The 13,722-nt window shown below is 40.1% G+C and overlaps 1 protein-coding gene across 1 annotated transcript in view; it reads right to left on the minus strand.

Moving 5' to 3' along the window:
• The window catches only part of PEAK1 (pseudopodium enriched atypical kinase 1), a 67,427-nt gene that overhangs the window by 7,501 nt on the left and 46,204 nt on the right, over positions 1-13,722 (minus strand). Inside the window, 1 exon segment of the mRNA XM_007948931.2 lies at positions 12,693-13,438. Coding sequence (XP_007947122.2) covers positions 12,693-13,438 — 746 coding nt within the window.

Genomic DNA, 13,722 nt, shown 5'->3' on the forward strand with positions numbered 1-13,722 from the left:
CTGCTAACCAGAAGGCTGGCAGTTCAAACCCACCAGCCACTCCTTGGAAGGAAGGTTGGGCAATCTACTTCCATAGTGATACTGCCTCAGAAACCCAAAGAGGAGTCACTATGAGTCGGGTCTGACTCAACGGCACGTAACAACGACGACAACAACAACAGTGGCTCACAGGATAAAATCCTGGCCTCACCTCCCTTTCCAGTCTTATTCTTACCTTTCTTTCACTCTCTCATCATACTGAGCTATCTGCATCCAGCCCTCCACTCCTACTCTCAATGTGTTCTGTGTTTGAGGCCTCCTCTTCACCCCTTCATCTACCCGAGGAACTCCTACTCATTCTTTCAAAGTCCTTCTCAGGTGTCACTTTTGTCAGAGAGAGTGAGAGTGAGAGAGAGCTAAACACCCTGAACCTCCTTTCCGTGTTACTTCTTTATCTTATACCCGTTTCTCCTGTTAAAGTTGTCATATTTTTTGTCTGTTTTCAGAGCAGATATGTGTATCTTTAGGGCCTAGCACAGAACAAGGCACATACTACATGCTCAGGACATCTGTGCCAAGGTAGGATGCCAAGGTATACTCAGAAGAGGATACATCTGAGCCAGGGTAGGAATAAGGTTTATTTACTCAGAGCAGCTAGAACATATGAACAGTTTTTATGAAACAAATGGAAGTTGGCAAGGTGATGAGGAGGGGGCAATGGCAGACAAATATGAATAAGAAACACTCATGACTTGACTGGACAATGAGGGCTAACCTGCTGAGTCCACTGAGCTTGGAGGCTCACGGATTTTGCACTGCATGAACTATAAGGAATGACATTACTCTTCATGATTGCATTCAATACTCTGTTGTTTCTCCAAAGAAAGCAATAATTACAAAATACAGGGACTCTTCAAAAATATTCTACATTAGCTTTTATTTTTCCATTATGAGCACAGTCGACCTAGTACACCTTCAGTTGACTTCCACTTTATCAGCAAGGAATCTCATTTCCATCTCATACTATGCATTTTATAGGGCTTCAGTGAGCCTACAGTGAGATGGATATTGTAGGAAATAAATTGTGGAGGGACAAAAATGAGAAATACTGAAGATCACACACACTATACCATCTGTGCTATTTTGTCACATTATACAAAAACATTACTGCAAATGGGATCGAGTGCAGAAAGAAACCCTGCAAATTCTAAATTGATATCCAGTATTTGGCACAACTTTGCTCTAAGAAAACAGGCTGATCACTGATTGACTTAGATTCCTTAATCTGCCAAGGAGGAGTACTGCTTTACTTGCTGATACAGAGCTATGATATATACACATATACTCAATACTGTTACAACTATATTCAAAATGGATTAAGTGTTTTAATATATAAAATGCTGTCTGGATCTAAAATACTCAGAACTCCAAGCTGTACAAATCTGCTATGAGACCTGCCCGGCAGGCCAGGTAATATACAGCTTGAATTATTGCAGAAATGTTCACACACCCAAGAAATTCATTTTGGAGCCTAAGAGAGAAATTCAGGAAGGCAACTGTGTAAGATTTCACTATTTTATTTGTGAGTTATACTCATCAAATCTTTTCAAGTTCCCATTCAGTATGTGGATCAAAAGAAAAGCACTTGTGCTCCTGAGTCAGTAATTTAGGCTGACAGAATGATACCCAGGAGGTTTACAATAGAGAAACCGAGGCACAAAGTGGCTCAATAACCAGTCCAGTGCCCTGACTAGGAATTCAATTGATTCCCTACTTAAAATTCCTGACTATGTCATCTCACCTCATTAACGAAACCCAGAACTCCCTTCTCCCACCGGACAATTCATTTTGATTCCAGGTTTATATGAGCATCCCAAACCTCTCCTTTCGAAACCAATGCCCAGTTAAGACTCTTAGGTGCTTCTACATACATTCACCTCTGAGACGAAGAGGACAGTAACCTATGATGATTCTGAGTATGTGTAGTTGTTTGCTGATGAGTCACTTGCTGTAAAGTTTCAATGTTGGGCATATTTATGGTGAATTATGAAAGTGGAAGTGGTTTCTCTGCTAGTCTTTTCCTTGTCGCTAAGTCAATAATTAATTGCCTGTGTCAATAGTCTGAACAAGTTGTGAATTCCTTCCAATAATAGTTATTCTTGTTAATGCTTTTTCATTTAGTGTCTTGCTTTCTCAGCATCCCTCCAGATGAGATAAACGGAGACTCTGGAGTCAAAAACTCAATAAAAGATGCTGGTCTTCACAGTTCACCTCTACTTTATTACAAGCTTTTACCAAGATTCTTGGAATAGCTGGAAGAAAGGAGGCAGCCGCACACTGTGATAAGGAGTGTCCATCTTCACTGAGCTTTTTAAGATCTCTCTATGAGAACAAAGATCTGGACCCCTTTAAAAGGAAAAAATACCTACTGCTCAAGTGTGGGGTAGTTGGAAAAATAACTCAGAAATTTATACCTTTAGCTTATGTGAGATTTTCATCCTTTTTTTTTTTCTCAAAGTAGTTTCAGCCAATTTCTTATGTGGTCTCACATGGCAGCACTTGTTATAGAATGATCTCATGAGAGCAGTGAAGAAAGAACGTCCCACTGAGAAGGAGCCATAATTTACCAACCTTCCTCCCCTGCTTCTAGGCAAAAGGCTGTCATTTGTCCACTTAGGGACAACGCTGAGGCAATGCAGGACAAGTTTACTTAGGTATGACAAAACAGTCAAAGTTCTGGTTCGGGAGTCCAGAAGAAGGCCTGCCATGAGGCTGGTGACCCTATGCAAAAGGGACTGTTCCTCCCTGGCCTCAGTTTTCTCCTGGGCAGAACAGTGAAGGCCCTTCTAAAGCTCATTCCAGTCTACTTTGAGAACTGCGTGTCTGGTCACTGGCTACCCAGATTCTTTGAAAGAGAGAAAAAGCAAGGTAGATTTTATTTTGAGAGCAGAAAAGTTAAGTTCATGGTGAGTTCATGTTCAGTTTTATTTAGAAAGCAGGGAAGTTAAGGGCTGGAGGTCAGCCAATATGCAGCCCACAGAGACAGATGGACCTGGGAGGTGGCTCACCAAATGACCGTGAGGTGATAAAAGGAGACATGGCTGAGATAGAAATAGGAGTTGAAAGTTAAATATTGTTTGGGCATCAATTTGGCCTTTTCTTCATCAAAACACTTTCTTAAAACTTAGGCTGTGTTTACTGCCTCCACCTTTCATTTCATTCTCCCTCTAACTCACTGCATCTGCTATTCACCTTCACTGTTACCAAGGCTGTATTTCCTTGAGGTTTACCAGAGGTTAAGCTCCTGCCTTCTTTCCAGTCCTCACTCTGCTCAAGCCTTCTGTAGCCCTGGACTGTTAATTTCCCTATCCTATGTCTTGAGGTTCTCTTCGTGCTTGTCCTATGAGACCCTGTCCTTTGCTACTGCTTTTCCAATTGCTCCAATAGCTCTTGCTTTTGAGTCACTCAGATGTGGGCCTTTTCCCACTTTGGGACTCCTCCACTGTAATCTCATATATTCCCATGGTTTGAACTAAATCAAGTCCAAGAGAGGATGTGGTAAACATATTTCTGGCCCTGATTTGAGTATTTTTACATATTTTTATCTGGCTAGTGGGCTTCTCCCAACCTAGCTGTCCACTGGCATGATCCACAGAGAGCTCATCTTTCTGGCCTTTCTGATTCATATTTCAGTTAAAGATATCATTCCCTCCTGGGGCTGTTCAGATTTGAAATTGCTGCATTGCTACCCTGATCCCATACCAAGCCCCTCACCACACTCAGTCTACTGTCCCATTAGCTCTTTCACCATCCGTCCCTTTTTTTCCACTGTCTTGTTCTGAGGCTTTGTTATTATTCACTTGGGCTACTGTAACAGCAATAATGACTTGCTTCTTTGATTCTCATCCTTCCTCTTTCCACCAGAGCCATCTTCCAAAATAATTTATCTTATGTTATTCCTCTGACTAAAAATCCTTAGTGGCATCCCCCAAAATATAAAATAAAGTCCAATCTCTTAACTTTACTGGTCAAAGTCTCAAAATTTGGTCCCAAATTTCCAGAGTCTAATTTTCCATCACTCTCTCCATGCACTGCATTAGCCACAAAAAGTAGCTAAAGCTCAGTTTAAAATGGACACGAAAAGTCCTTTCTTTATTGGCCCCGAGATAAGGGCTAACAATGGCTTCTTCCATTCATTAATCTTCATCAGCCTTTACATCTCTACTCTGAGCCTTCATTATAATCTGTCTTGCTTAAGAGTTATTTATGCCTTTGCATGTCTTTCCCACTGAAATATAAGTTCCTTAAGGGCAAGGCCTCTCTCTCTTACTCATATGTGTTTCTGTAAGCCCACACAGATGTTGTTGTCGTTAGGTGCTGTCGAGTTGTCTCTGACTCACAGTGACCCTATGCACAGCAGAACGAAACACCGCCTGGTCCTGCACCATCTCCACAATCCTTGCTATACTTGAGCCCATCGCTATAGCCACTGTGTCAATCCATCTCGTTGAGGGTCTTCCCCTTTTTCATCCACCCACCCTCCACCTTACCAAGCATGACATCCTTCTCCAGAGAATGGTCCCTTCTGACAACATGACCAAAATATGTGAGACAAAGACTGGCCATTCTAGCTTCCAAGGAGCATTTTGGGTGTACTTCCTCCAGGACAGATTTGTTAGATCTTTTAGCAGTCTGTGGCACTTTCAGCATTCTTTGCCAGCACCACAACTCAAAAGCATCAACTTTTCTTCATTATTCCTTATTCACTGTCCAGCTCTCGCATGCGTATGAGGCAACTGAAAATATCATGGCTTGTGTCAGTCACACCTTAGTCCTCAAGGAGACATCTTTGCTCTTCAGCACTTGAAAGAAATCCTTTGCAGCCAATTTGCCCAGTGCTATACATTGTCTGATGTCCTGACTGCTGCTTCCATTGGCATCAATTGTAGAACCAAGCAATGTGAAGTCTTTGACAACTTCAATCTTTTCTCCATTTATTATGATGCTGCGTATAGGTCCAGTTGTGAGGATTTCTGTTTTCTTTATATTGAGATCTAATCCATACTGCAGACTGTATTCTTTAATCTTCATCAGTAAGTGCTTCAAAAGTCATCCTCACTTTCAGCAAGCAAAGTTGTGTCGTCAGTGTATTGCAGGTTGTTAATAATTCTTCTTCCAATCTTGATGCCACGTTCTTCTTCACATAGTCCAGCTTCTTGGATTATTTGCTCAGCAAAAAGATTGAATAAGTATGGTGAGAAGATAGAACCCTGATACACACCCTTGTTGATTTTAAACCATGCAGTGTTCCCTTGTTCTGTTCGAACGACAGCCTCCTGGTCTATGTACAGGTTCCTCATGAGTACAATTAAGTGTTCTGGAATTCCGATTCTTCTCAGTGTTACCCATAATTTGTTATGATCCACACAATCAAATGCTTTTGCATAGTCAATAAAACACAAGTAAACATCTTTCTGGTATTCTTTGCTCTAAGCCAAGATCCATCTGACATCAGCAATGATATTCCTTATTCCACATCCTCTTCTGAATCCAGCTTGCATCTCTGGAAGCTCTCTGTCAATATACTGCTGCAACTGTTTTTGAATTATCTTCAGTAAGATTTTACTTGCACACGATATTAATGATAATTGTTCGATAATTTCCACATTCTGTGGGATCACCTTTCTTTGGAATGGGTACAAATATGGATCTCTTCCAGTCAGTTGGCCAGATAGCTGTCTTCCAAATCTCTTGGCATAGCTGAGTAAGTGCCTTCAGCAGGGCTTCTGTTTGTTGAAACATTTCAATGGGTATTCCATCAATTCCTGGAGCCTTGTTCTTTGCTAATTCCTTCAGTGCAATTTCAATTTCTTCCTTCAGTCCCATTGGTTCTTGATCATATGCCACCTCCTGAAATGGATGATCATCAACCAGTTCTTTTTGGTACAGTGACTCTGTGCATTCTTTCCATCTTCTTTTAATGCTTCCTGCATCATTCAATATTTTGTCCATAGAATCTTTCAATATTGCCAACTCGAGGCTTAATTTTTTTCCTCAGTTCTTTCAGCTTGAGAAATGCTGAGCATGTTCTTCCCTTTTGGTTTTCTAACTCCAGGTCTTTGCACATTTCATTGTAGTAATTGGCTTTGTCTGCTCGAGCTGCTCTTTGAAATTTTCTGTTCAGCTCTTTTCTCTTGTCATTTCTTCCATTTGCTTTAGCTACTACTCTCCACTCAAGGGCAAGTTTCAGAGTCTCTTCTGTCATCCATTTTGGTCTGTTCTTCCTTTCTTGTCTTTTTAATCACCTCTTGGTTTCTTCATGGATGATGTTCTTGATGTCATCCCACAATTCTTCTGGTTTTTGGTCATTGGTGTTCAATGAATCAAATCTACTTTTTAGATGGTCTCTAAAAAAAATCCACATTTTTAATGAAGACCCCTCAAGTGCTTTTGAAATAAGTCACCTGAGTATCACAATTTAGAAATCTTTCACTCTATCACACTGCCTCCCAGAAGAAAAGCAGTCCAGACAGAGGACACAGGATATGCAAAGGCCAGATGGTATGAAGTATGTACTATTTATAATTTGTGCTAGAAACAGGAATATACAAATGAATGACTGAGGATACTTGCCTTCAAGAAGGTCAGTATCAAATGATCTAATACTTCTAATTCTTTCTTTTTTTCTCACTGAAAAGACATTATAGCATCTTTTCTTTTTGTGTGTGTGTAAAAATCAAAATAACCTATAATATTACCACTTCTAACATAGCAATTATTTGCACATCACTATTTTGTAGGCCAATTCCTAAAAAGTTATGATCATACTATTTGGTGCTCTGCTATTTTTATGTGACATTTTATAAAAAACGTTTTCCATAATCTTTGTAATTATCATTTTTAATGGCTGCAAAAGATTTCATTGGGCAGATGTATCATAATTTGCTACACTGTTTCCTTAATATCAGATACTTAGGTTGTTTCCAACTTTTGGCAGTACTTAAATTCTGAGGCTGTTAGCATTTTGTAACTTTCTTTCATAATTTTTTAAAAAGAAGTTGTTTACATCTTTCATGTTATCTAAGTGCAAAATCTATCTAAATATGCTTAGGCTAGTGACTAATATTAAAGAAGAATAATAGTGAATGATTTATAAAACACTGAACAGTAATCTTTCATTATTGCTAATAATAATAATATATTAGTTCATTATATTTATACACAGTATTACAAAGCAGTTACACTACATAAACACATATGGATTCTAACAGTATTATGAGGTAGGTAAGGTGGTTAATAGTACTCATTGATGTGAACCTAAGAGAGGTTACATGATTTAAGAATATATAGCAACCCAGCAGTAAGAGCAAAGTTCAAAAACACAAAAAACAACAAATGCTGGTGAGGATGTGAAGAGATTGGAACTCTCTTACACTGCTGGTAGGACTGTAAAATTGTATAACCACTGTGGAAAATAGGATGGCACTTCCTTAAGAACTTGGAAATAGAAATACCGTTTGATCTAGCCATCCTACTACTAAGTATATACCCCAGAGGAACAAGAGCTGTGACATGAACCGATATATGCACACCCATATTCACTGTAGCATTATTCACAATAGTGAAAAAAAGGAAACAACCTAAGTGCCCTTCATCGGATGAATGGATAAACAAACTGTTGTACATACACACAACGAAATAGTACACAATGTTAAGGAATAATGAAGAACCATGAATGAAACACTTCAGAACATGTATGAACCTGCAGGACATTATGCTGAGTGAAGTAAGTCAGTCATAAAAGGACAAATTTATAGGAGACTACTATTAACAAAAGTCAAGGCAAGGTTTACATACAGAAAGAAAACATTCTTTGATGGTTACCAGGGATGAGAGGGGATGGGAAGGAAGGTAAATCACTAACTAGAGAGTAGACACATATTAATTAATGAGGGCGAAGGAAAAGGCAATATACAATAAGGAGGAAGTCAGCACAATGTGACCACTGGCAAAGGAAGTCACTAGGAGGTGCACAAGAATAAAAGACAACAAAGGTAAATACTATTATGTATATAATCCTGCAATAATAGTAATAGCCAACAACATTTATGAGTAGATACACATGTAGACGTGCAAGATGAATAGATGTGGGAAGGTGAATGGGAATATACCCACGAGTATATATAATAGGTTTGGCAGAGGATCTGCCTACATACATATTTGTATGTTTTGCAAATACGTCCAACGATATTGTAGAGCATTATTGTTGTTGTTATGTGCTGTGGAGTCGGACCTGACTCATAGCAACCCCTCGTTGGGTTTCTGAGGCAGTATCACTACAGAAGTAAATTGCTCAACCTTCCTTTCGAGGAGTGGCTGGTGGGTTTGGACCCCTAGCCTTGTGGTTAGCAGTCAAGTGCCTTGGGCACTACGCTACCAGAGCTCCTATTGTAGAGCATACAGGTGGCAAAGTTCTGAAAACTTCTTAGCCATAACCAAACATCTTGAGGGAATGAGTCATTGGACTTGGGACCACAATCTTTGGGGATATCAAGGTCAACTGGTATAAAATAGTCCATAAAGGCAATGTTCTACACCCTACTTCGGTAAGTAGTGACTGGGGTTGTAAAAGCTTGCAAATGGCCATCTATAATGCAACATTTGGTATCTCCTCATATGGAGCAAAGAACAGTAAAGAAAATGAAAGACTCAAGGAAATAATTACTCCAAAGGCCTAATGGACCACAGTCTTTGCTACACGGAGACAAGAAGGACTAGATGGTGCCCAACTACCACTATCTACCACTCTAATCAGGATCACAATAGAAAGTCCTGGACAGAGAAGGAGGAAAAAAATGTAGAACAACATTCAAAGTCATAAAAAAGGCCAGACTTACTGGTCTGATAGAGACTGGTGGAACCCCCAAGACTATGACCTTAAGACACCCTGCATCCTGTAAGTGTGAATTGAACACATCCCTGAAGATCAACTTTCAGCCAAATAATACACAGGTATATAAAGTGAAAAATAATACCAGGGAGGAATGTACTCCTCAGTACAATCAACCATATGAGACCAAAAGGGCAACATTTGCCCCAAAACAAAGCTCAGAGGACAGGGAGGGGAAGGAGAAAAAAAAAAAAAAAAGCCACTGTTGTTAAGTCAGATCCAACTCATAGCAAGCAAGCCCTCCTTGGGTTTTCGAGGTGGTTATCACTGTGGAAGTAGTTTGCCCAACCTTCCTTGCCCTTGTGAAGAGCGGCTGGTGGGTTTGAACCGCCAGCTTTCTGGTTGGCAATCAAATGCCTTAGGCACTACGCCACCAGAGCTGGAAGAATGGAAACAGGGAACCCAGGGAGGAAGTGGGGGGAATGCTATTACATGGGGAGGATGCAAGCAATGTCAAGAAACAAAGTATGTATATAAGTGAATGGAAAATTGGCTCTGTAAACTTCCACCCAAACTATAATTAAAAAAAAAAAAAAAAAAAAAGGTCTACACAGTGATAGATTTAGAACTTGGAGCCATGCTGTTGTTGTTATGTGCCGTTGAGTCGGACCCAACTCACAGCGACCCCTCCTTGGGTTTCTGAGGCAGTATCACTACAGAAGTAGATTGCCCCATCTTCCTTCCGAGGAGTGGCTGGTGGTTTTGAACCGTCAGCCTTCCAGTTAGCAGTCAAGTGCCTTAGGCACTATGCTACCAGAGATTTGCAGTCAGCTAACATGGAGCCACGTTAGCTGACTGCAAATCTATTGCGCTGTTCTGTATTGTGATGCCTTTTAGTTTAAGACCAATAAAAATAACAAAACTATTCACATTGAATGAAAAATAGATTAAATAGGAAGGAACAAACTCCCAGATCCAGTAGAAGTCCTGAGCTGAAATGAATTTTGTAGCAAAGATAACTCAACACTCAAAGAACTTAGTACTTCATCACTGTAGTGGGTTTGTTAATTAAGGGACAATATCCTTTGGCTTTCAAATTGCTAAAATCTAGCACTGACTTCCTTTTGCAAAATTTTAAAGACCTTTAGTCTCTTCAGAGACAGTCACACCTGTTACCCACCCATGCCACTGAGTTGAATCACACTCATTGACCCTTAGGGCAGAGCAGAACTGCTCCACAGGGTCTCCAGGGCTATAAATCTTTATGGAAGCAGAATGCCACATCTTTCTCCTGCAGGGCGGCTGGTAGGTTTTGAACCACTGACCTTTTGGTTAGCAGTCAAGTGCTTTAACCACAGCACCACCAGGGCTCCCTTCACATATTTAGCTTACTCTAAATTCCATCAGTATAGGAAGGGATATTTTAAGAAGGCAGTAAAAACAGTACTTTGTGTGGATCAACTGCTGGTCTCTTGCTTATCTCTGCAAAGATAGGGTTTACAGTGTCCTAGTAGTTTAACTCTTTCTCTAAGGTTGTACAATCAATTGGGTACTTCTGGAAAGACCCAGAGGGTCTTCAAAGGGACATTTATATTCAGCATTTAGTGTAAAACATCTTTTCCCAAACCTGCCAACAACTCCCAGTATATAATCACTTGCCACCTGTTCTTTGGAGATTGCTTTTGCATCATTACAAGCAAAGAAATCAATACCAGACCATTGATTTGAGAAAGAGACAAGATTGCAAGGCAATAATATATAAAGTTAGTCAAGCCCTACTTCTCAATTGTTTTGAAAGAACAGATAGTTCAATGCCCCTTTCTGAAATAGGTACTCATGCTGCATTGGTGATGTTGTAGCAATAAAGACCCAAGATAGATGAGGCACCATAACCCCAATTGACACAACAGCTCTTGAGTGCTATATACAATCTCAAAATGCCTTTTTAGAGTCAATAGTAATGTATTAACTCCAAATCTAGATCTCCTGTCTGCAGTTTACCCCTCAGTTTAATTTAAAAAGTGTAGGCTGGAGCATGAAGTCACTTTGCTGGTGCCATCAGACAGCCAAGTGGCACAGGCGCTGCCAGTGCAGAGTAACTAGCTGAAGGTCTGGCCCAAACATACATTCTATCTTGACAGACAGTTAAGGACAAACTTTCACCTTATCCATTAACTTACTAACACATCATCAGTTCTTTTTCAACCAAATTAACACTAACAGTCATTTATATATGTTAATTGGTTTTGAACCAGTGAACAGAATCAGTAAAAACAGACTACAGGAATGAGAACATTAGTTTACATAGAGCTTTTGTATTTTCCAAAACCCCTTTGCATTCATTATATTACTAGATCTGCACCTCCACTATAAAGTAGATGGATTATCATCATAAATGTCTGAAAGAAGAGGAAATTGAGGTTCAAGGACTGTTACTCTCTTAAAGTGACCTAGAGAAGAAGCTAAAAAAGAAAAACTCACTGCCAGAGACCCTCTTCAGGTTTCCAAGGTGGTAAATCTTTATGGAAGTAGATTGCCCAGTCTTCCTTCTGTGAAGTGGATGGAGGGTTTGAACCACCAACCTTCTGGTTAGCAGTCACATGCCTTAGGGACTATGCCACTAGAGCTCCTTAGGAAAGAAGCTAAGAGGTAGGGTAAAAAAATGAGTATTTACTAGGGATGGTACTGTGTTGGGAACATTTACACTTTGTTATCCTCTGGTAAGCAGTGGTTAAAGCATTCAGCTGCTCATTGAAAGCTCAACAGTTCAAACACACCAACTGCTCCAAGGGAGAAATATGTGGTAGTCTGCTCTAAAGATTATAGTCTTGGAAACCCTATGGGACAGTTCTATTCTGTCCTTTAGGGTTGCTATGAGTCAGAATAAACTTGATGGCAGTCGGATTTGTTTTTTTGTATCCTTTACCCAAAAAACAGCCTTGTGAAATAGGTACCATTATTATTCCCCTTTAAAGTTAACTTATGACAAAACTACCAAGGAGCAGGGTCAGAATTTGAACCCAGACCTTTCTGGCTTCAAAGTTGGATGCACTTTGTTGTTACAGTGAATATAATATGCTATTTTTGAAGCAGTGGTTTGCCTGATATCTTCCAATTCTCAATAAAGTGCTTGACTCTATGGTCATGTGCATTTAAAAAATAGTAAGTGACATGATGTACAAAGTGTAGGCCATGGAGTTGGAGAGAACTGGGTTTAAATCACAATTTTACTACTTGGTAGCTGTGTAATCCTAAGGAAGTTACTTCTCCACTCTGAGCTTCATTCTCATCTGTCACATGGACACAAAGATCCTCATCTCATAAAGTTGATGTGACAAATTATGTAACATACGTAAAGGTCTGGGCACATCAACAAATATTAGTTCTTTTCCTCTACAAAAATATTTCCCCTGGAAGTAGAGGAGTAGATCAATGGTAGAGGAAGACAAAGGTCTCTTATTTGGTTCAGGTTAAAGACAGAAACAAGGCACAGAACAGACCTCATTTTTATAGCTAGCCTTTGAAAAGTTGCAGCTCAAAATTACCTACTTTAAGAGACTTCTCTGACTTCTAGAGTCTGGATTAAACTCCTTCTAAGCTCCCATAGAATTCTATTTATCTCTAACTTAGCATTCAGTGTACTGTATTGTAATTTTGTCTCTTTACCTATCTGTTTCTCCTCTAGATAAGAAGGTCTATGCTTATTACAGTGTTTGGTGCAAGGTAAAAGCTTACAGAATAATTTCTGCTGAATGGAGGAAAGTAGATTCAGCTTAATAAACAATGTGTTAAGATTAAAATCAGATTTATAGTATTTTCTTACCTTGACTGCATAGTTATTAAGTGGATCTTTTGCATATGAAGCTGTGTAGTAAACTGCATCACCTGCCTCACAACATGGCTTGTCACTAGTTAGCCTGAAGTCTGACCAGCTGTCCACCCCAAAACGGAGCTGGTCTTTCTGTCCAGCCATGAAGAGGTCTTCGCACTTCACAGCCAGTTTCTTCAAGGCATCTGTATAAAGGCTTCGGATTTTACCCACCATTTCCTCCCGATTCTCAAGTCCTCGATAAAGTGCTTGTCTTTGCGGCTTCTGGATGCTTCGGCCCTGTCTGCAAGGGGGACCACGCCGGCTGGACAGGGACTCCATGCTGTTGGAAAATCTATCCTTAATACTGAGAGTGGTTAAGCTGGAGATGCTGTTTGCTGCTGAGGGGACAGGTCTCTCTTTGTGCAAAGGTCTTTCCAGAGAGTCGTAAGACTCAACGTCCAGTCCCTTGAGTTCATAGCTGATGGAAGAACCAGCACTGCTGGCATCCCAGTTGGGGTCGATATCATAGGTGGGATTAGCCACGACATAAAGACTACTTTCTAGGGACTTCTGGAGGTCTTTGGAGATGGGCTCCGTGTTGGCTCTTATGATCATTTTCTTTGGCAGTGGAGGTGGTGTGGGTTGGGAAGCATTAGGGGTTTCTTGGTCTGTTTTACCCCCAAAGGTAGTGGCATCATCCAAAGTTCCCTTGGGCTGCCGTGGATGCTTGGGAGGTATCATGGCTGCTCTAGATTGCCCTGTTATTGTTTAACAAAAAAAAAGAAATAAAGGGGGGAGGAAGAAAATAAAAATAATTAAATAAAGTTCTCATTCTTGTTACACAATTGAAACTTAAGCAGAAATGATGTGACCATGGGAATATAAGAAGTCAATGTCTCAATTTAAAATGCGGGTAGAGATTCCTTCAAAAGTTGGAAATACAAATACCATTTGAGCCAGCCATCCCATTACTAGGTATATACCCTAAAGAAGTGAGAGCCATAACAAGAACAGATATATGCACGCCAATGTTCATCGCAGC

The sequence above is a fragment of the Orycteropus afer genome, unplaced genomic scaffold (genome assembly GCF_000298275.1).
Source record: "Orycteropus afer afer isolate SDZICR_OR568_19922 unplaced genomic scaffold, OryAfe1.0 scaffold00233, whole genome shotgun sequence".
In the NCBI taxonomy this organism is placed as follows: Eukaryota; Metazoa; Chordata; class Mammalia; order Tubulidentata; family Orycteropodidae; genus Orycteropus; species Orycteropus afer.